The following is a 22,128-nucleotide window of genomic DNA, read 5'->3' on the forward strand; positions in this document are numbered from 1 at the left end:
CTGGTTTTCAAATTTGGGTTTTTGATTTTGGGGTTTTTTTGGATCCAGTCCTGTCTTGGCACGTACTGGGGGTATTAACAGGACCTTTTTAATGTCAGTTGTTTTTTTTTTAGCATCCCCCACATATACATGATAGAGGTTATATCCAATGATGGAGAAAATAGACATACATGGACTAGAAATGCAAGCCTATTAGAAATTAATATGGAGAATTGTAGCCGTTTGTTCATAATTATTATTTCGGCCCTTTCCCTTTTGGTTGATTAAAAATATGCAGTACTAATCTCCCAAAGGTTAAAACATTGGTCAGTTAGTTGAGGTTGTTTTGCTTCATTTTTTCCTGTGTAAGAGGGGCTATTAATGAGGCTGAATATTTTGAAAGAAAGAATCTCCATTCTAAGGGTACATACAATAGTATATAAAACGTTCTTGTTATTAAATAGTTAATAGTCTTTAAAATCATTCCTTCAGTAAGTTATAAATATGTTAACTTACTACAGATTCTTTCTGCATCTGAAGGGTTTCCACTGACTTCTGCTCCTAGACCAATAGATTTGTTTCTAATAGAATAAAATACAACATTGTGTTTTGCATGTCTTCACAGAAAAGATCCAAGTGCTTTCTTTTCATTTCCTGTGACTGATTTTATTGCTCCTGGCTACTCCATGATCATTAAGCACCCAATGGATTTTAGTACCATGAAAGAAAAGATCAAGAACAATGACTACCAGTCCATAGAAGAACTAAAGGTAATTCTTCAACCCTATATACACAAAATCTTGGTAGAAATCTGTGTGTCTGATACTGAGAATCCTTCTCATTGACCTTTTATTTTGCACAGAATCGAGTTTATTTTAATATCCAATACATTTGTGTTTTTCTGCTTCTGAAAACTTTTTATGAGCTTTGTGATGGAAAACCAGATGAAATAAGCCATCTGCTGTCTTTCATTCATTACTGTGTTTGTCTTTAGTGAAATTTTGAGTTTGATATGTGTTCCACTGTATATTTTTCCCAACCTTAGAGTGAAATTTTTAGCTTTAGATGAATACAAGTAAAATTAATATTTTAATAAAAGCTGAGGGTTTTTTTCCTATTTCTAGACATATAAGGTATACATATTAGCCCATTCTTACACCACTGTAAAGAACTGCCTGAGACTGGGTAATTTATGAAGAAAAGAGTTGATTTATGAAGAAAAGAGTTCTAGTTGACTCACAGTTTCACAGGCTGTACAGGAGGCATGGCTGGGGAGGCCCTAGGAAACTTAGAGTCAGAGCGGAACATGAAGGGGAAGCAAGCACAGCTTCACATGGTGACAGAAGAGAGTGAAGGGGGAAGTGCTACGTACTTTCAAACAACCAGATATTGTGAGAACTCTATCATGAGAACAGCAAGGGGGAAATCTGCCTCCATGACCAAATCCCTTCCCACCAGGTCCCTCCCCTAACATTGGGGATTATAATTCAGTATGAGATTTGGATGGGGACACAGAGCCAAACCATATCAAATACACTCTAAAGAAGAAATTGACTTGTCCAGAAATTAAAGAGAAGTTTAATTACATTTTCTAATTTGATGAAAGTTAAATGCTCTCTGAGTTCATTTTGGCTATATTCGTCGAGCATATTTTCTTCAGCTTTAAGAAGAGAATAAAAAATTTACAAGGGCCTGAAATCCCCAAAGGTAATGTATATACCTAATATTATGGATGAGGTATTTCCCATTTTGGTGTATGCTGATTTCAGGGGAAGGAACCATGTATATTAAAATTTACTATGTATTCAACTGCCACAAACTTAATTGGTTTAAATAATACCTGTTTTACCTCTTAGCTCACCTGACTTAATGGTTAGACCCTTCTTGGTTACCCTGATTAGTTATTTTCCTAGAAATAAAATAAGATCGTATCTTTACTTAGTCCCATTTTTCATCCACGTATTGATAAGCTGAGACTTATGAAGAATACCATTGTTTATTGCTCTTTATTATTGAGTTTATAGGTAATATTCCACTTATTCCAAAGAACCTGAATTACATTCTCTCTTATTTAGAGAAATGAGAACTTTTCCCAACTTTTTTTCTGGTGAAAATTAGGCTAAAGCTGTTTATTTCAGCATATTTCTGACCTTACCATTGCTTAATGGAAAAGAATTTTAGTTTTTTGGGGTTTTTTTCTTTCTGTGAACAATTTTCCCCTGTCTTTCTCTTATGGTAAGAAGAGTAGAAGTGTGTTCCCGGAGTATTTTCAAGCAGGTTAGGGTTTATCATGATTGAAAGGAACTGGTATCTTAGCTCTTTAGAATTCCTAGATTGTCACTTTTTTTCTAGGGAAAGCTCAAGCCTGAAATAATGTTTATTAGTTTATTCAGTTCATTTGGCGGTTGAAGTGTGTGTGTGTGTGTGTGTGTAAAGTGTGCAGGAAGATTCAGCTTTTTGAATGACCAACTGCCATCACACACAGTCCAGTAAAGCCCAGCACGTTATGTTAAGATTTAAGGAATCTACAAATTGCCTTAATAAATCAGTCCTGTGTTCATTAGAACAATCCAGTTTTCTTGCCAGTTCATAAGCCCGTTACTATGTGGCCAATTTTAGGCCAAATGGTCACTTAGTTTGAGTATATAATCTAGTGTCTCCTTTCACTTGCATCCCATCCCCTCAAATATTTATTTATTTATTCCTATTTATTTATTTATTTTGAGACAAAGTCTCACTCTGTTTCTCAGGCTGGAGTGCAGTGGCATGATCTCAGGTCAGGTCACTGCAACCTCTGTCCACAGGGTTCAAGCAATTCTTGTGCCTCAGCGTCCTGAGTTGCTGGGACTACAGGCATGTGCCACCCCCCCCCCAATTTTTTGTATGTTTAGTAGAGACAGGGTTTCACCATGTTGCCCAGGCTGATCTCAAACTCTTAGTCTCAAACAATCCACCTGCCTAAGCCTCCTAAAGTGCTAGAATTATAAGGATGAGCCACTATGCCCGGCCTACTAAATCTTAATGGAATGAAAGAATATCTTTTCTGAATATCTGTAGCAAAGATATAATAAATACAAAAATATAATATATAAATATATATATAATAAATATAAATATATACTTTATTTTTACTGTACTTTTGCTATATTTAAATATACAAATACTTAGCATTGTGTTATAGCTGTCTACAAGTCTTTAGGGTCCTTTGGGTAGCCATGATGAGCCTTTAGAGGGACCAAGAACCTGCTAAAATTACACGAAGACTTCTGTGTTCAGCTGTGTGTATGTGTACGTGAGGAGTGGTCTCACAGCTTTCATCAGAATCTTAGTGATCCAAGACCTGGCAAAGTCCCAACTGTTTAGATTCATAGCCCAAACTGAAGATCCACATATACTTCTTCCACTTCAATACCAAATTTATTGCAACCCTTCGATAAGTCTTACATACTTTACATAGAACTCAATCTACTTTGTTCCATTTAAGTGTTCTAAGCTGTCATCACTATTAGTGGAATTTGTATGTTTTTGTTTTTTAGAGGAATTTAATAATTCCTATATTATATAATTCCTGTATTAATTTAATAATTCCTATAACAATTTAGACGCTGATTCTCTTCTTGGGTTTTTCTTTTAACTTAGTAAGGCCTTGGTATAATGAATTGCACATTTATAGATGTAAAAATTACTTAACCATGAAAGCATGCAGTGGGGTCAAGTTCTCCAGCACATGCACAGGCTTTGATATTTAAGCCAAAAAGACCATTTTGGTAATTCGGCTACTCCAGTTACATGCTTTAACTCCTTGAGGCTGTATGGTTTATTTCACATTGGCATGGTTTTGCAACATTCTGCAAATTATGTTTAGTTTATGATAGTATCCAAACACATAAAAGTAGTGTAAATGTTTTAACATTTTTTGCTCAGTTAATGTGAATTTGGCAGGAAATACTGCGATAATTTAGGACTGCTCCATTTTCGGTCAAGATCTGAAATAAAATGTTTAATTCCTAAATGGAAACTTAAGATCTTTGTTTTAAAGCTAAGAGTAATATTTTTAATTATATGAACTACTCAGCTAAGATTATTACATATCAAATAGAAGTATTTTCTTGAAATTTTTTTATGTGCAGTAAGATTATACTGAAGAAACCCATTTAAAGCTTTCATTCTGGGATCTACTACAGTTTATATACAGGTACTATAAAATATATAAGAATTTGGGAAATAATATTGTGGCACATTTAAATAAATTTAGCAGTATTTGTTTTGTTGGTGAGTCATTAAATTTTAATGAGTTGTTGTTAGTATTGTTTAGTAAATAGTGAAAGAAAGGGATGTTGTGGCTTTTTTTAAATTTTTAGAGGACCTATATGGTTTCAACCCCGGAGGTGTGGGGTAGTTTGTTTTGCTTTAATGCATTTTCTCCCTTAATATTCTTTTTGCAGGATAACTTCAAACTAATGTGTACTAATGCCATGATTTACAACAAACCAGAGACCATTTATTATAAAGCTGCAAAGAAGCTGTTGCACTCAGGGATGAAAATTCTTAGCCAGGTAAAGGAAACTCTTTGTCATAAATAGTAATTGTTACACAATCTGTGCCCCTGTTTGTTGGCCATAGAAATACAGATAAAATACAGTATTGATTTTATTTTATTAGCAGATTATATTAAAGTAGAAAATACTAAATGAAAAAAATATAATAAAGAGAAGAAAATTAAGACAGGAAAATTCTAACTTGGAGTCAATAAAAATACTGGCATTCACTTGTAATTATCTCTTTAGAGGCTCTTGAAACAGCGGCCTGAATTCCAGGATAAGACTGGCTGAATTATGAGAACTTCGAAGAAGAAAGCTCTCTTTACATTTGTAGGGGTGGAATCTAATGTTCTGGTCAGTCCTCTGCTTCTGGGTGAAGCACAGAATTTCTAGTAGAAAGAAAATATAGTCATGCACCATGTAATGACGTTTCCATCAAGAACAGACTGCATACACAATGGTGGCTCCGTACGATTGTAATACTGTATTTTTACTGTACTTTTGCTATATTTAAATACACAAATACTTAGCATTGTGTTACAACTGTCTACAATATTCAGTATGGTAACATGCTGTACAGGTTCCTAGTCTAGGAACAATAGGCTATACCATTTAGCCAAGGTGTCTAGTAGGCTATACCATCTAGGTTTGTGTAAGTACACTCTGTGATGGTCACACAACAAAATCGCTTAACAGTACATTTCTCAGAACATAACCCTTCATTAAGCTACATGTGACTATACGAAAAAATTCAGAACCGTCTCAAAGCCACTTCTCCACAAGAGCAGACTCTTCCTTAAAGAATAAGAATTAATGCATAGTAAGGCATTCGAGGTCAAAGAAGTATATGCAAAGGTACAGACACATCATCATCAAATTGCAGGAAACAGGTTAATACTGTACACAGTGGGAAAAAATTATGAATGTTGTCCCAGGATGACAGTTGATAAAAGGCTTTGAAGGGTAAAGTGAGATGATCACTATGCATCTGCTGGAGAAAAGAACTCGTAAGTTCTGTCTTTTGAGGTTTTTCTCACCACTCTGAGTAGGAGAAACCTACTAGTAAAAGACTGGGAAACGAATCAAAGGTGATCCTGGCACCATACCATGGCAGGCAGGCAGAAGACTGGGTTTTCATTTTAGCTCTCTTCCACTAACTTGTGGACCGTGGGCAAGACGATAACTACCCTGGAAATCAGTGTTCTCATCCCTAAAGAAGGATTTAGTCTGTGACCTCCAAGATGATTTCCAGGGTTACTGTTCTGATTCTAGATAAGAGGTAGTGTGGAGAGGGGACTGAAAAAGAACAGCAAAATAGGACAGGAATTTTGCAAAGAAGAAATGGTGGGTTTAAGACACTGGTAGAAGGAGAAAGAAATCAGAGTTGAGAGCTTGAGCTCACATTCAGGGGAGTTAAAGGATGCTAAAAATGCATCTGCATATGGTTTTCCAATGTTTATGGTGATCATTTTTCTCTATTACAGTTTTACATTTAAAGAAATGCCTTGGTGTGCAGATGTCTGAGTGTCTGTGCTTGGTTGAGAGATTCTTGGATTCACCAAACTAGGGAAAGAAAAACGTGTTTGAATTGTTGATTATTCTTGTGCTCCTAATATTTAGACATCAGTTCCCACTCTTTACAAAAGACTTGGGAAACTAATGGAAGCCAGTTACCCATCTTTGACAACATTTGCAGAGAGGAAAGAGGAATATGAAATATTTACCCATTCGTTCCAGAAAGACTCTCAGAATCTAGAACCACGCCATATTCCAGGTTTAAAGATCTGGAAATGCTTATTACCATATTTGAAATAAAAATGCATTTAACAAATGCAGTCTTAGTCACTCCAAAATGTAGACATTGAATTGGGTGGGGGAGCCTATTTTTTAATGACCTTTGATTTACCACTTCCTTAAGTAAGGTAGTTAATAAAACAAGCACAAGATTCCAGTTATCTCTTGAATTTTACTGGGTTGTGGAATGATTGAAAGCACAGAAAATAAAATTTTTGTCTCCACTTTTCCTTCCCTCCCTCCTCTTTGTTGTGTTCCTTTTTTTCAGATCTTTTGCTGTTGAGGACCCCCACCCATCCTGTGTTATTAGCTTCCTGTTGTCTGTTCTCTCCACCCTACATGGGAGGGGTCGTCACAACAGTGATTTTTAAACATTTAAATTTAGACCTTTTGAGTTAACTCTTCCGATAATTTGTGCTCCCAAGAGAGCCGAGCACACAATGTGTCTTTTCAAAGATAACTGTTTTTGAATGTTCATTGAAAAGATTCTAGAGTAGTCATTCATCATTTTTCCAGTTACATTCAAATAGCAACTATTAGTAGACATGTTATTTTTATAAAGAATGAACAGATGAGGCGGAGAGAGGTGGGTCACGCCTATAATCCTAGCACTTCAGGAGGCCAACGTGGGCAGATCACCTGAAGTCAAGAGTTCGAGACCAGCCTTACCAACATGGAGAAACCCCATCTCTACTAAAAATACAAAATTAGTCTAGTGTGGTGGCGCATGCCTGTAATCCCAGCTACTCAGGAGGCTGAGGCAGGAGAATGGCTTGAACCCGGGAGGCGGAGGTTGCAGCGAGGTGAGATCACGCCATTGCACTCCTGCCTGGGCAACAAGAGCAAAACTCTGTCTCAAAAAAAACAGATGAAGAATAACTTTTTATTTCCTGAATAAATACTTGAATAGAATGCTACATTGTAGTACAAACAAAGTAATACAAACAATACTATTTGTAGCATAGTGACTTTGAAATCGGACCAATCAAAGTTCGAGTCCTAGTTTTACCTTTGGAAGCTTTGTGACCTTAGGCCCTGTAACCTTTGTCAGCCTTTTTCCTGTCCTGTAAAGTGGAGATAATAATAGTACTTAACCTCATGGAGTTGTGTCTGGTACATAGGTAAGCACTCAGTAAGTGTTAGCTATGTTATTGGCAAAGAATCAGCCCTGTTAGCCATTTAATATTGTAAAATTGAAGATCAATAATATGCTGGTTTGGAGGCATTTTAATTATCAAAAAAGAAAAACGTTACTTTCTTTTTTTTTTTTTTTTTTTTTGAGACGGAGTTTCGCTCTTGTTACCCAGGCTGGAGTGCAATGGCGCGATCTCGGCTCACCGCAACCTCCGCCTCCTGGGTTCAAGCAATTCTCCTGCCTCAGCCTCCTGAGTAGCTGGGATTACAGGCACGCGCCACCATGCCCAGCTACTTTTTTGTGTTTTTAGTAGAGACAGGGTTTCACCATGTTGACCAGGATGGTCTCGATCTCTCGACCTCGTGATCCACCCGCCTCGGCCTCCCAAAGCGCTGGGATTACAGGCTTGAGCCATCGCGCCCGGCCCTGAAAAACGTTACTTTCAAAGGAAAATTAAACTCCATTCTTTCCTGGGACTTGTTGCTAGGTTTAGAAACTTCTCTAATTAATTTTGTGCATGTCATATTTTTTAAAATCGCAAAGTGTTCTTAAGTTTTGCTTTAGAAAATTCTAGAGTGGAAATAAAATTATCACTGAGAACTTACAGAAATAATTCACTATTTTTTTTTTTTTTTTGAGACGGAGTTTCGCTCTTGTTACCCTGGCTGGAGTGCAATGGCGCGATCTCGGCTCACTGCAACCTCCGCCTCCTGGGTTCAGGCAATTCTCCTGCCTCAGCCTCCTGAGTAGCTGGGATTACAGGCACGCGCCACCATGCCCAGCTAATTTTTTTGTATTTTTAGTAGAGAAGGGGTTTCACCTTGTTGACCAAGATGGTCTCGATCTCTTGACCTCGTGATCCACCCGCCTCGGCCTCCCAAAGTGCTGGGATTACAGGCTTGAGCCACCGTGCCCGGCCCACTGATATTTTTAATGTAGCAAAATAAAACATGTTTTTAAAAATCAAATGGATGTGGATTTTTTTTGTGTGTGTGAGACAGTCTCACTCTGTTGCCCAGGTTGGATTGCAGTGACAGGCTCTCACTGCATCCTCCACCTCCTGGGTGCAAATAATTCTAATGGATTTTCTTATTTTTTTTTAATAAATTTTATTTTTTATTACTTGTGTTTCAATTTTACAATATGTTAATTTATTGAAAATGTTAAATAATAGAACATGATACATAAGTGTGGCAAAAATTATGTAGATCATAGGAAAATGAGAAGTTTGAGAAACAGTAACTCCACTGTTACTTCCTGGCTAACAGATATTTGGAACTTCTAAATAAAGAAGGTTAGTTTTTGTTTTTGTTTTTTTCTTTTTTATTGCATTTTAGGTTTTGAGGTACATTTGAAGAACATGCAAGATAGTTGCATAGGTACACACATGGCAGTGTGATTTGCTGCCTTCCTCCCCTTCACCTACATCTGGCATTTCTCCCCATGCTATCTCTTCCCAATTCCCCACTCCCCACTGTCCCTCCCCTACTTCCGCTGAACAGACTTCCAGTGTGTAGTGCTCCCCTCCCTGTGTCCATGTGTTCTCATTGTTCAACACCCGCCTATGAGTGAGAACATGCGGTGTTTGATTTTCTGCTTTTGTGTCAGTTTGCTGAGAATGATGGTTTCTAGGTTCATCCATGTCCCTACAAAGGACATGAACTCATCGTTTTTCATGGCTGCATAGTATTCCATGGTGTATGTGTGCCACATTTTCTCTGTCCAGTCTATCATCAATGGGCATTTGGGTTGGTTCCAGGTCTTTGCTATTGTAAACATTGCTGCAATGAACATTCATGTGCATGTGTCCTTATAGTAGAACGATTTATAATCCATTGGATACATACCCAGTAATGGGATTGCTGCGTCAAATGGAATTTCTGTTTTTAGGTCCTTAAGGAGTTGCCACACTGTCTTCCACAATGGTTGAACTAATTTACACTCCCACCAACAGTGTAAAAGTGTTATTATTTCTCCACATCCTCTCCAGCATCTGTTGTCTCTAGATTTTTTAATGATCGCCATTCGAACTGGCATGAGGTGGTATCTCAATGTAGTTTTGATTTGCACTTCTCTAATGACCAGTGATGATGAGCATTTTTTCATATGTTTGTTGGCCTCATGTACATCTTCTTTTGTAAAGTGTCTGTTTATATCCTTCACCCACTTTTGAATGGGCTTGTTTGTTTTTTTCTTGTAAATCTGTTTTAGTTCTTTGTAAATTCTGAATATCAGCCCTTTGTCAGATGGGTAGATTGCAAAAATTTTTTCCCATTCTGCTGGTCGCCGATTTACCCTGATGACTGTTTCTTTTGCTGTGCAGAAGCTGTGGAGTTTGATTAGGTCCCATTTGTCTATTTTGGCTTTTGTTGCCAATGCTTTTGGTGTTTTGGTCATGAAGTCCTTGCCTACACCTATGTCCTGAATGGTTTTGCCTAGATTTTCTTCTAGGGTTTTTATGTGTTAGGTCTTACTGTTTAAGTCTTTAATCCATCTGGAGTTAATTTTAGTGTAAGGTGTCAGGAAGGAATCCAGTTTCTGCTTTCTGCACATGGCTAGCCAGTTTTCCCGACACCATTTATTAAACAGGGAATCCTTTCCCCATTGCTTGTTTTTGTCAGGTTTGTCAAAGATCAGATGGTTGTAGATATGCTGTGTTGCCTCCGAGGCCTCTGTTCTGTTCCATTGGTCAATATCTCTGTTTTGGTACCAGTACCATGCTGTTTTGATTACTGTAGCCTTATAGTATAGTTTGAAGTCTGGTGGTGTGATGCCTCCTGCTTTGTTCTTTTTGCTTAGAATTGATTTGGCTGTGCGGGCTCTCTTTTGGTTCCATATGAAGTTTAAGGTGTTTTTTCCCAGTTCTGTAAAGAAGGTCGTTGGTAGCTTGATGGGGATAGTGTTGAATCTGTAAATTACTTTGGGCAGTTTGGCCATTTTCATGATGCTGATTTTTCCTATCTGTTTGTGTCCTCTCATTTCATTGAGCAGTGGCTTGTAGTTCTCCTTGAAGAGGTCCTTTACGTTCCTCGTTAGTTGTATTCCTGGGTATTTTATTCTCTTTGTAGCAATTGTGAATGGCAGTTCGTTCTTGATTTGGCTCTCTTTAAGTCTGTTATTGGTGTATAGGAATGCTTGTGATTTTTGCACATTGATTTTGTATCCTGAGACTTTGCTGAAGTTGCTTATCAGTTTCAGGAGATTTTGGGCTGAGACAGTGGGGTCTTCTAGATATACAATCATGTTGTCTGCAAATAGAGACAGTTTTAATTCCTCTTTTCCTATTTGAATACCCTTTATTTCCTTTTCTTGCCTGATTGCTCTGGCTAGAACTTCCAATACTATATTGAATAGGAGTGGTGAGAGAGGGCATCCTTGTCTAGTGCCAGATTTCAAAGGAAATGCTTCCAGTTTTTGCCCATTCAGTATGATATTGGCTGCTGGTTTGTCATAAATAGCTTTTATTATTTTGAGATGTGTTCCATCAATACCTAGTTTATTGAGGGTTTTTAGCATAAAGGGCTGTTGAATTTTGTCAAAGGCCTTCTCTGCATCAATTGAGATAATCATGTGGTTTTTGTCTTTGGTTCTGTTTATGTGGTGAATTATGTTTATGGACTTGGCGTATGTTGAACCAGCCTTGCATCCCTAGGATGAAGCCTGCTTGATCATGGTGGATAAGCTTTTTGATGTGCTGTTGCAATCGGCTTGCCAGTTATTTTATTGAAGATTTTTGCATCTATGTTCATCATGGATATTGGCCTGAAGTTTTCTTTTCTTGTTGAGTCTCTGCCGGGTTTTGGTATCAGGATGATGTTGGTCTCATAAAATGATTAGGGAAGGGTTCCCTCTTTTTGGATTATTTGCAATAGTTTCAGAAGGAATGGTACTAGCTCCTCTTTGTATGACTGGTAGAATTTGGTTGTGAACCCATCTGGACCTGGGCTTTTTTTGGATGGTAGGCTCTTAATTGCTGCCTCAACTTCAGACCTTGTTATTGGTCTATTCAGGATTTTGACTTCTTCCCGGGTTTAGCCTTGGGAGGAGGCAAGTGTCCAGGAATTCATCCATTTCTTCAAGTTTTACTAGTTTATGTGCATAGAGTTGTTTGTAATAATCTCTGATGATTGTTGGAATTTCTGTGGAATCTGTGGTGATATCCCCTTTATCGTTTTTTATTGCATCTATTTGGTTATTCACTCTTTTCTTTTTTATTAATCTGGCTAGTGGTCTATTTTGTTGATCTTTTTGAAAAACCAGCTCCTGGATTTATTGATGTTTTTGAAGGTTTTTTTTGTGTCTCTATCTCCTTCAGTTCTGCTCTGATCTTAGTTATTTCTTGTCTTCTGCTAGGTTTTGAGTTTTTTTGATCTTGCTCCTCTAGCTCTTTCAATTTTGATGATAGGGTGTCAATTTTTGATCTCTCCTTGTTTCTCATGTGGGCACTTATTGCTATATATTTTCCTCTAGAGACTGCTTTAAATGTGTCCCAGAGATTCTGGTATGTTGTGTCTTCGTTCTCGTTGGTTTTGAAGAACATCTTTATTTCTGCCTTCATTTCATTGTTTATCCAGTCAACATTCAAGAGCCAGTTGTTCAGTTTCCATGAAGCTGTGCGGTTCTGAGTTAGTTTCTGCATTCTGAGTTCTAAGTTGATTGCACTGTGGTCTGAGAGACTGTTTGTTATGATTTCCATTCTTTTGCATTTGCTGAGGAGTGATTTATTGCCAATTATGTGGTCAATTTTAGAGTAGGTGTGATGTGGTGCTGAGAAGAATGCATATTCTGTGCATTTGGGGTGGAGAATTCTGTAAATATTAGGTTTGCTTGTTCCAGGTCTGAGTTCAAGTCCTGGATATCCTTGTTAATTTTCCGTCTTGTTGATCTGTCTAATATTGACAATGGGGTGTTAAAGTCTCCCACTATTATTGTGTGAGAGTCTAAGTCTCTGTAAGTCATTAAGAACTTGCCTTACGTATCTGGGTGCTCCTGTATTGGGTGTGTATATATTTAGGATCGTTAGCTCTTCTTGTTGCATTGATCCTTTTACCATTATGTAATGCCCTTCTTTGTCTCTTTTGATCTTTGTTGCTTTAAAGTGTATTTTATCAGAGACGAGAATTGCAACTCCTGCTTTTTTTTGCTCTCCATTTGCTTGGTAAATCTTCCTCCATCCCTTTATTTTGAGCCTTTTTGTATCCTTGCATGTGAGATGGGTTTCCTGGATACAGCACACCAAAGGCTTTTGGCTTTTTATCCAATTTGCCAGTCTGTGTCTTTTGATTGGGGCATTTAGTCCATTTACATTTAGGGTTAATATTGTTAGGTGTGAATTTGATGCTGCCATTTTGATGCTAGCTGACTGTTTTGCCCGTTAGTTAATGCAGATTCTTGGTTGTGTTGATGCTCTTTACCATTTGGTATGTTTTTCAAGTGGCTGGTACTGGTGGTTCCTTTGTATGTGTAGAGCCTCTTTCAGGAGCTCTTGTAGAACAGGCCTGGTGGTGATGAAATCTTTGCTTGTTCTCAAAGGATTTTATTTTTCCTTCTCTTATGAAGCTTAGTTTGGCTGGATAGGAGATTCTGGGTTGAAAGTTCTTTTCTTTAAGGATGTTGAATATTGGCCCCCACTCTCTTCTGGCTTGTAGGGTTTCTGCTGAGAGATCTGCTGTGAGTCTGATGGGCTTCCCTTTGTGGGTAACCCGACCTTTCTCTCTGGCTGCACTTAGCATTTTCTCCTTCATTTCAACCCTGGTGAATCTGATTATGTGCCTCAGGGTTGCTCTTCTTGAGGAATATCTCTGTGGTGTTCTCTGTATTTCCTGGACTTGAATGTTGGCCTCCCTTGCTAGGTTGGGGAAGTTTTACTGCAGAATATCCTGAAGAGTATTTTCCAGCTTGGTTTCATTCTCTTCGTCAGATTCAGGTACACCTATCAAACGTAGATTAGGTCTTTTCACATAGTCCCACATTTCTTGGAGACTTTGTTCATTCCCTTTTACCCTTTTTTCTCTATTCTTGCCTTCTTGTTTTATTTCATTGAGTTGATCTTCGACCTCTGATATCCTTTCTTCTGCTTGGTCAATTCGGCTGTTGAAACTTGTGCATGCTTCGCAAAGTTCTCATGTTGTGTTTTTCAGCTCCATCAATTCACTTATATTCCTCACTATGTTGTCCATTCTCATTAGCATTTCATCAAATCTTTTTTCAAGGTTCTTAGTTTCTTTGCATTGGGTTAGAACATGTTCTTTTAGCTCACTGTAGTTTCTTATTACCCACCTTCTGAAATCTGATTCTGTCATTTCATCACACTCATTCTGCATCCAGCCTTGTTCCCTTGCTGGTGAGAAGTTGTGATCCCTTGTAGGACAGGTGTTCTGGTTTCGGATGTTTTCATGCTTTTTGCGCTGGTTTCTTCCCATCTTTGTGGATTTATCCACCTGTTGTCTTTGTAGTTGCTGACTTTCAGATTGGGTCTCTGGGTGAACTTCTAGTTTGTGGATGATGAAGTTATTTCTGTTTCTTAGTTTTCCTTCTAACAGTCTGGCCCCTCTGCTGTAGGACTGCTGAGGGATCACCTGCAGCAGCTGCAGAACAGTAAGGGTTGCTACCAGTCTCTTCTTCTGCTATCTTTGTCCCTGAAGGATACCCCCCAAATGTCAGTCTGTTCTCTCCTTTATGAAGTGACTCTTTGGACGTACGGGGATCAGGGAGCTGCTTGAGGAGACAGTCTGTCCTTTATTGGGGCTCAAGTCCTGAGCTGTGAGCTCCATTGTTCATTCAGAGTTGCTGGGCAGGTACGTTTAGGTCTGCTGCAGCAGAACTCATGAACTCCTTTCCCCTGTCCCGCACACCCCCCAGGTGCTCTGTCCCAGGGAGTTAGGGCTTTATCAGTTTCCATTGTGCTGCTGCCTTTTTTTTTTTTTTTTTTTCAGGGCTGCCCTGCCCAGCAAGGAGGCAGCCTAGTCACTGTCTGCCTGCAGAGGCTTTGCTGAGCTGCTGTGGGCTCCACCCAGCTGCCCTGTGATCTTTCCTGCAGTCCTGTTTATGTGGGTGTAGTTAGAACTGCCTTGGCAATGGCGGCCTGCCTCTGTAATGGCAGACTGACTCTATAATGGTGGGTTGCCTCGGTAATGGCGGGCTGCCTCAGCGATGGCGGACTCCCTCCATAGTGGTGGAGTGTCTTGGTAATGGCGAATGCCCCTCCCCCACAGAGCGGGACCGTCTTGGGTTCAGCTCTGCTTGCTGTGAAACTCTCAACCCAGAGCATTTTCAATTGCTGTTTTTTTGTGTGTCCGGGTGGCGGGGAGGGGGGGTGGTTCCAGCCGAGCCTGGTCACCTGACTCCCTGACTCAGAGTCCAGTTTTTTTTGTTTTTTTTTAAGTTGAACAACAGTTGACTCTCTCCCAGGTGTTCCAGTCACCTGTTGAAAAGGTGCTGGGATCTGTGTGATTTCCCTTGCGGCGACTCACTGCACCAGCTGAAACAGTGACACTGAGATTCCTGGTGGTTTATTTGCCCAGGAATCTCCTAGCCTGGCTCCCTGTTTCATTTCCTTTTTAAGTCAGATAAATGGGCGATCTGCCTTTCCGGGTCTCCAATCGCCAGCTAAAAGGGCACCGGGACCAGTGTATTTCATACGGAGAACCATCGTGCCAGGACGCCGGCAAAGCAGCCGCACCGGCCAAACACAGCCACGCTGGTGACCCGTGGGGCTCCGACGCCTAGGAATCTCCTAGTCTGTGGGCAATAAAAATGTGTCTGGGGCATCCACTCACCCTCTTCGCTTTCACTGGGAGCTGCATCCAGAGCTATTCCTAGTTGGCCATCTTCAGTCCTCTCCCTGGATTTTCTTTTTAAGTGATACTATTGATTTTTGTCAAAGTTTCAGAGAAACTTTCAAACACTAATATAACTTGGTATGTAAATTGGTATACTTTTCTGGAAGGCAGTAATTATCAAAAGCCTTAAATATACTCTTTGACTTAGAGTTTCCTAAGAATTTATCCTAAAGTGATAGTGGTTTGTAGATTTATTTATAATGATGTTTATGGTACTTTTATTTATAATAGTGGAAACATGGAAATCTAAATGTTCAATCATAGGGCACTAATTAAATCATAATATGGACATGGGATTAAATACAGTTATTAAAATATTTTAAGTATTATGGAGAGGAAATGATTACAATTTATTAACTGAAAAAATACTTTTTACTAAATAGTATAATTCCAGTTTGCTAAGTAAGGCTTGTAATAGTTGGAAAAGTACTGGAATGATAAGCTTGTTAACACTGTTCTTTTCTGATGATACATTAAGAAGATTTTTATTTTCTCCTTACCCATATTTTTATTTGTCCACAATAAAATATATTACTTTAATGGTTTTAAGATTACTTTAAAAGTCCAGTAAAAAACAGCAGAATCTGTGTTCTTGAAGATCTCACCACCTGCACTACTAATAAAGCATCGTAGAGCATGGTGTGGTGTCTTATCAGTGACAGCAAACCTAGTCTTAGTTGCTGGTGTAGTGACCTTAGGTGAGTCATTCATTGTTTCTGGGTTGTGGTGGTCTTGTTTGAATTACCTCTGGTTCTTTTTAGTTCTTTTTTTTTTTTTTTAGCATATTATTTTTTACTGTACTTTAGGTTCTGGGTTACGTATGCAGAACATGCAGGATTGTTGCATAGGTACAGACATGGCAATGTGGTTTGCTGCCTCCATCCCCCTGTCACCTGTATCTGTCATTTCTCCCCATGTTATCCCTCCCTAACCTCCCTACCCCCTACTGTCCCCCCCAGTCTCCCACAAGAGACCCCAGTGTGTGTGATGCTCCCCTCCCTGTGTCCATGTGTTCTCATTGTTCAACACTCGTCTATGAGTGAGAACATGCAGTGTTTGATTTTTCTGTTCTTGTGTCAGTTTGCTGAGAATGACAAGTTTCCAGATTCATCTATGTCCCTACAAAGGACACGAACTCATCGTTTTTCATGGCTGCGTAGTATTCCATGGTGTATATGTGCCACATTTTCCTTGTCCAGTCTATCATCGATGGGCATTTGGGTTGGTTCCAGGTCTTTGCTATCGTAAACAGTGCTGCAATGAACATATGTGTGCATGTGTCTTTATAATAGAACGATTTATAATCCTTTGGATATATAACCAGTAATGGGATTGCTAGGTCAAGTGGAATTTCTATTTCTAGGTCCTTAAGGAATTGCCACACTGTCTTCCACAATGGTTGAACTAATTTACACTCCCACCAACAGTGTAAAAGTGTGGCTATTTCTCCACATCCTCTCCAGCATCTGTTGTTCGGATTTTTTAATGATCGCCATTCTAACTGACATGAGATGGTGTCTCAATGTAGTTTTGATTTGCATTTCTTTAATGACCACTGATGAGCATTTTTTCATGTTTGTTGGCCTCATATATGTCTTCTTTTGAAAAGTCTGTTCATGTCCTTCTCCCACTTTTGAATGGGTTTGTTTGTTTTTTTCTTGAAAATCTGTTTTAGTTCTTTGTAGATTCTGGATATTAGCCCTTTGTCAGATGAGTAGATTGCAAAAATGTTTTCCCATTCTGTTGGTTGCCGGTTCACTCTAAGAATTGTTTCTTTTGCTGTGCAGAAGCTCTGGAGCTTAATTAGATCCCGTTTGTCTATTTTGGCTTTTGTTGCTGATGCTTTTGGTGTTTTAGTCATGAAGTCCTTGCCTATGCCTATGTCCTAAATGGTTTTGCCTAGGTTTTCTTCTCGGGTTTTTATGGTTTTATGTCTTATATTTAAGTCTTTAATCCATCTGGAATTAATTTTAGTGCAAGGTGTCCGGAAGGGGTCCAGTTTCTGTTTCCTGCACATGGCTAGCCAGTTATCCCAACACCATTTATTAAACAGGGAATCCTTTCCCCATTACTTGTTTTTGTCAGGTTTGTCAAAGATCAGATGGTTGTAGATGCGTGGCATTGCCTCCAAGGCCTCTGCTAGTTCTTATTCTCTGTTACTCCACAGAAGTCTTCCGTGCTGATGCTGTGCAGTCCGAAGGAGATCGCACCCCATATTTTATCCAGTGATAACTCTCAGAGTCACAGGCAAAGTAGTCAGTAGAAACAAATATGCCTTCTTAAAATTTACACAGAAGCCTCAAGCTCTTACTACAATGAAAATTTCACAGCACATCATTGCAGTGGAAAATTAAGCCCATGTTTCACAAAATAAAAACAAGACTTCTTTGGTTAGAGAAACCATTTTGCACTCAGGAAGGAACTGTGCTACCAGCCGGTCTTCTCCTCAAGGCTTGTTGTTTTCACATAGAGCTAAATGCCTGGGCTACCATAATACAGAGGTACTTCACATATTAACATGCCCTAAGCTTTGATACACCTAACAATTCTTAAGTGTTAAAAGATAAGCCAGTCTGTTAAATACAAATTTTAACACACCATTAAACTAAATTTTACTTTTTCAGTTCAGTACTTCAAAGAATACTTAGTCTTAATTTGTACTTTCTTTTCTGTTAAATTTCTGATAGTGCAATAAAGTTGTCAAAGTTTCTTTGAAGTTGGAAATTAAATTTTAAGAATTGAAGGTGTAGGCCTTATCATGGTTTCTAAATACAATACTCTCTTGGTATGAATATGTTTAATTGTTTTTCTTCCCTGGTTAATGATAGGATAAGTGCAAACTCCTGTGGGAAAAGAATGCATTAACTTTAAAAGTTAATGACAAACGTAAAATAATAATATTTTCAAATACATTTAGGAAAGAATTCAGAGCCTGAAGCAGAGCATAGATTTCATGGCTGACTTGCAGAAGACTCGAAAGCAGAAAGACAGGACAGACACCTCGCAAAGTGGAGAAGACGGAGGCTGCTGGCCAAGAGAGAGAGAGGACTCTGGAGATGCCGAAGCACAAGCCTTCAAGAGTCCCAGCAAAGAAAATAAAAAGTAAAGGATCTTTGGGATGTTAAGGTCAAACTGTCTTCTTCAAGCCTAGTAAGGGGGAAAAATACTGATTTGGGGCCTAACTTGAGAAGACCAAGTGCCAGTGTGTCCGTGGTGGTGGTTTTTGGCATTAAAGTCCATTTCAATGGTGTTATACCCCTCTTCTCTTACAAAGCACAAGCTGTGTATGGGATTGTCCAAACACAGTTCAGAAAGCAGTTATAATATGTATTCTTATTGAAATAGTTTTAAAACTATAAAGAATATTTTGGGACTCATATGATCCGTGTTTATTTAAATAGAACGGTTTGTTTTTTAAAAATGCGTAGTCATTACCTCCTTCCATAAAGGAGCAAGGAGTTCAGTGGGAGCACCATCACTGCTGCATCTTAAACAGATGGGCTGTCACTGTATCATGCCCATGTTTTCCACCCAATGTCACCTGGTGGGAGTAACGCTGAACCACCGGTCCACCCAGGCAGCCACCTGTGCAGCTGACAGCAGCTGCATCTGCCCACTCACACCACTGGGAGCCAACCATGACCGCCCAGCACCTCACTGCCAACTTTGAGGGGGTTGTAGTTAGCAGTTTGGGATTTTTGCAAAGAAAGTAAACTAGTGACAGGTTTCTTTGTTCTAAGACTTACACACTTTACTGTTAGTTTTGAATTTAAATTTTAAAAATCAAACTTTAAAAGAACAATGGTATATTCTTTTCCCTTCAAAATAATGTTTGAGGTAGAACTAATTTTTTTGAAAGTTCCCAGAAAAAATTTTAACACAAGTAACACTGGACAGAAAAGGGGAGCTAACGTGTCAGGTGTGCCTTACTGTTTCTGTTTGTATTAGAGACCCTTAACAGGTCATCAAGGACACAAGTTTTAATGAGTGACTGTAGTACAGATGTCTCCCCTTTAGTTGTTTTTATATTTAGAATTCATTTTAATGTTTTCATCTTATCTTTTTTTTTTTTTACTTAGTATTAATGTGTGTTTTCAGGAAAGACAAAGATATGCTTGAAGATAAATTTAAAAGCAATAATTTAGAGAGAGAACAGGAGCAGCTTGATCGCATCGTGAGGGAATCTGGAGGAAAGCTGACCAGGCGGCTTGTGAACAGTCAGGTGACTGAGCTTTTCCTTTCTTTTCTCTACCTACTTAGTTGGGGCATCTGAAACTTTTAGTTTTTAAATTGCTTGCATATTTTTAATCCATAACTGCCATCGAGTTCTTCATCAGTATAATACAAATGCAGAAAAAAAAAGAATGAACAGACAGTTTCTTACAATGGGTTTATCAGGGTGTTAAATGCATTTTTAACTCATGATATTTTCAACTTACAATGGGTTTATTGGATGTAAACCCATTATTTTCTCCCTTTCTGTAGGAGGTCTCTTTACTCTGTTGATAGTTTCTTTGGCTGTTCAGAAGCTTTTTAGTATAATTAAGTCCCAGTTGTGTGAATTTTTGTTTTTGTCACATTTGCTTTTCAGAATTTAGAAAATTTTTTGCCAAGACCCATGTCCAGAAGAGTATTTCCAAGGTTTTCTTCTAGGATTTTTTAAATTTGAAGTCATACATTTAAGTGTTTAATCCATCTAGAATCAATGTTTGTATATTGTGAGAGGTAGGAGTTCAGTTTCATTTTTCTGCACGTGGTTAGCCAGTTTTCTCAGCACCGTTTATTGGTCTTTCTACATGGTTTATTTTTGTCGACTTTGTCAAAGATCAGTTGATTTTATTCTGTGGCTTTATTTCTGGGTTCTCTGTTCTGTTCCATTGATCTGTGGGTTGTTATTGTTTATTTGCACTTGTATCATACTGTTTTGGTTATTGTAGTTTTGTGGGGGTTTTGTTTGGTTTAATTTTGAGACAGGGTTTCACTCTGTCGCCCAGGCTAGAATGTGCAGTGGCACAATCTTGGCTCACTACAACCTCCGCCTCAGAAGCTAAAGCAATCCTCCGGCCTCAGCCTCCCAAGTGGGTGGGACTGCAGGTGCGTGACACCGTGTCCAGCTAATTTTGGTATTTTTTGGAGAGATGAGGTTTCACCATGTTGCCTAGGCTGGTCTCACACTCCTGATCTCAAGCGATCCACTGAGCGTGACCTCCCAAAGTGCTAGGATTACAGGCATGAGCCACCACGCCTAGCCTGTAGTATAGTTTGAAATTGGATAATGTGAGCCTCTGACTGTTCTTTTTGCTTAGAATTGCTTTGGCACTTCAGGCTTCGTTTTGGTTCCATATGAATTTTAGAATAGTTTTTTCTGAATCTGAAGAATGATATTGGGAATTTGTTAGGAATAGCATTGAATCTGTAGATTACTTTAGACAGTATGAACATTTTAACAATATTGCTTCTTCCATGAGCATGGAATGTTTTTCCATTTGTGTCATCTATGATTTCTTTCAGCAGTGTTTTTTAGTTCTTCTTGTAGAGGTATTTCACCTCCCTAGATATATTCCTGGGTATTTTATTTTGTGTGTGGCTGTTGTGAATAGGATTGCATTCTTGAATTGATGCTTAGCTTGAATGTTATTGGTATATAGACATGCTGCTGATTTTTATACATTGATTTTGTATCTTTACCAAAAATACATTTTTCTTTATATACTCTATATAGAATTGTTTCTCTTATATCTAGTAATTTTAATTACATGTATTAGCTATTTTAACTCTTAGTGACCCTAATTTCAAGTAAAAAACCCTAAGATTACTTAATAAAACGTGACTTTAAGATCTAAAATTACTGAAGAGAATTTTGAAACTAGTTTTATTTGTCAAGGATTACTAAAGTTGTGTGAACTAAAAGACATATGAACCAAAATTCTTTTTTCTTTTCTTTTCTTTTCTTTTCTTTTTTTTTTTTTTTTTTTGGTCAACTGATTAGAGCTCTTTGATATATTTTAGTAGTGATATATCACATACACATGAGACATGTATAGTCATGCAAACACACAAAGCAGATCTAGATTCATAAGATTCTTCATTTGCCAGTTTTCACTTTCTCTTCCCCTCTTAGACTATTAACCATTTCCAAAGTCATAACAAAGTAGATGAAACAAGGTAGAAAATGTACACCTCAAAGGTGTAGAGCCTAAACCTAAACCCAATTAACTGAAAAGAGGATTGCCAGAAGGAGGTTGCAGTGAGCCCAGATTGCGCCAAAAAGTGTCTTCTTTTCAGCTTAGCTTGCTTCCTTATTAGATTTCTGGTTTCAAGGGGGAGCCCTTTAAGGAACAAGGCCAAGAAAGCATGCAGCTTTTAGGGCCTAATACTTACTGGAAGACAGGTTTTAGATCACCCCAAATCACTGAATCCTGGGTCCCCAGAAAGCTAAAGAGATCAGGTAATACAGTACAGAAGAGAGCAGAGTTCTAGATCTGAGCGGAATCTGTCTGCTTACAACTCTTGGTATTCTCTGAGGAAAAGGAGATTATTCCCAAAAAGAGGAGTCTTTGATGCCTTTTCTGTTTACCTCAAGGGATCGCAGACTGTCAGAAATTCCTTTAGGTTTCTAATATGGCATTGAGGGTGCCAAGAGGAAGGAGGGACAGGCAAACAGAACTCAGTTGACTGAGGCATTTTTTCAGAGCCATTACAGCGGCCTTAAAACAACAGACATACACGTGTAGCCCAAATAGCAGTTTTAACTGAGCTGATTTTTGAATATAGAGCTCTTTAAAATATATATATATGTTTTTTCCTAATTGTAATTCCTACTCAAGCTGTTTTGCTT

General features: G+C 38.5%; 1 protein-coding gene across 4 annotated transcripts in view; it reads left to right on the top strand.

Moving 5' to 3' along the window:
- Nucleotides 1-22,128, top strand: part of BRD7 (bromodomain containing 7) — a 49,157-nt gene that overhangs the window by 15,081 nt on the left and 11,948 nt on the right. For all 4 annotated transcript variants that reach the window (XM_039475714.2, XM_003937260.4, XM_010347832.3 and 1 more), the window contains exons 5-8: nt 605-749; nt 4,425-4,535; nt 18,208-18,392; nt 19,389-19,512. In XM_039475714.2, the coding sequence (XP_039331648.1) occupies nt 605-749; nt 4,425-4,535; nt 18,208-18,392; nt 19,389-19,512 (565 nt within the window). The remainder of the gene's footprint in view (nt 1-604; nt 750-4,424; nt 4,536-18,207; nt 18,393-19,388; nt 19,513-22,128) is intronic.

The sequence above is a fragment of the Saimiri boliviensis genome, chromosome 1 (assembly GCF_048565385.1).
Source record: "Saimiri boliviensis isolate mSaiBol1 chromosome 1, mSaiBol1.pri, whole genome shotgun sequence".
In the NCBI taxonomy this organism is placed as follows: domain Eukaryota; kingdom Metazoa; phylum Chordata; class Mammalia; order Primates; family Cebidae; genus Saimiri; species Saimiri boliviensis.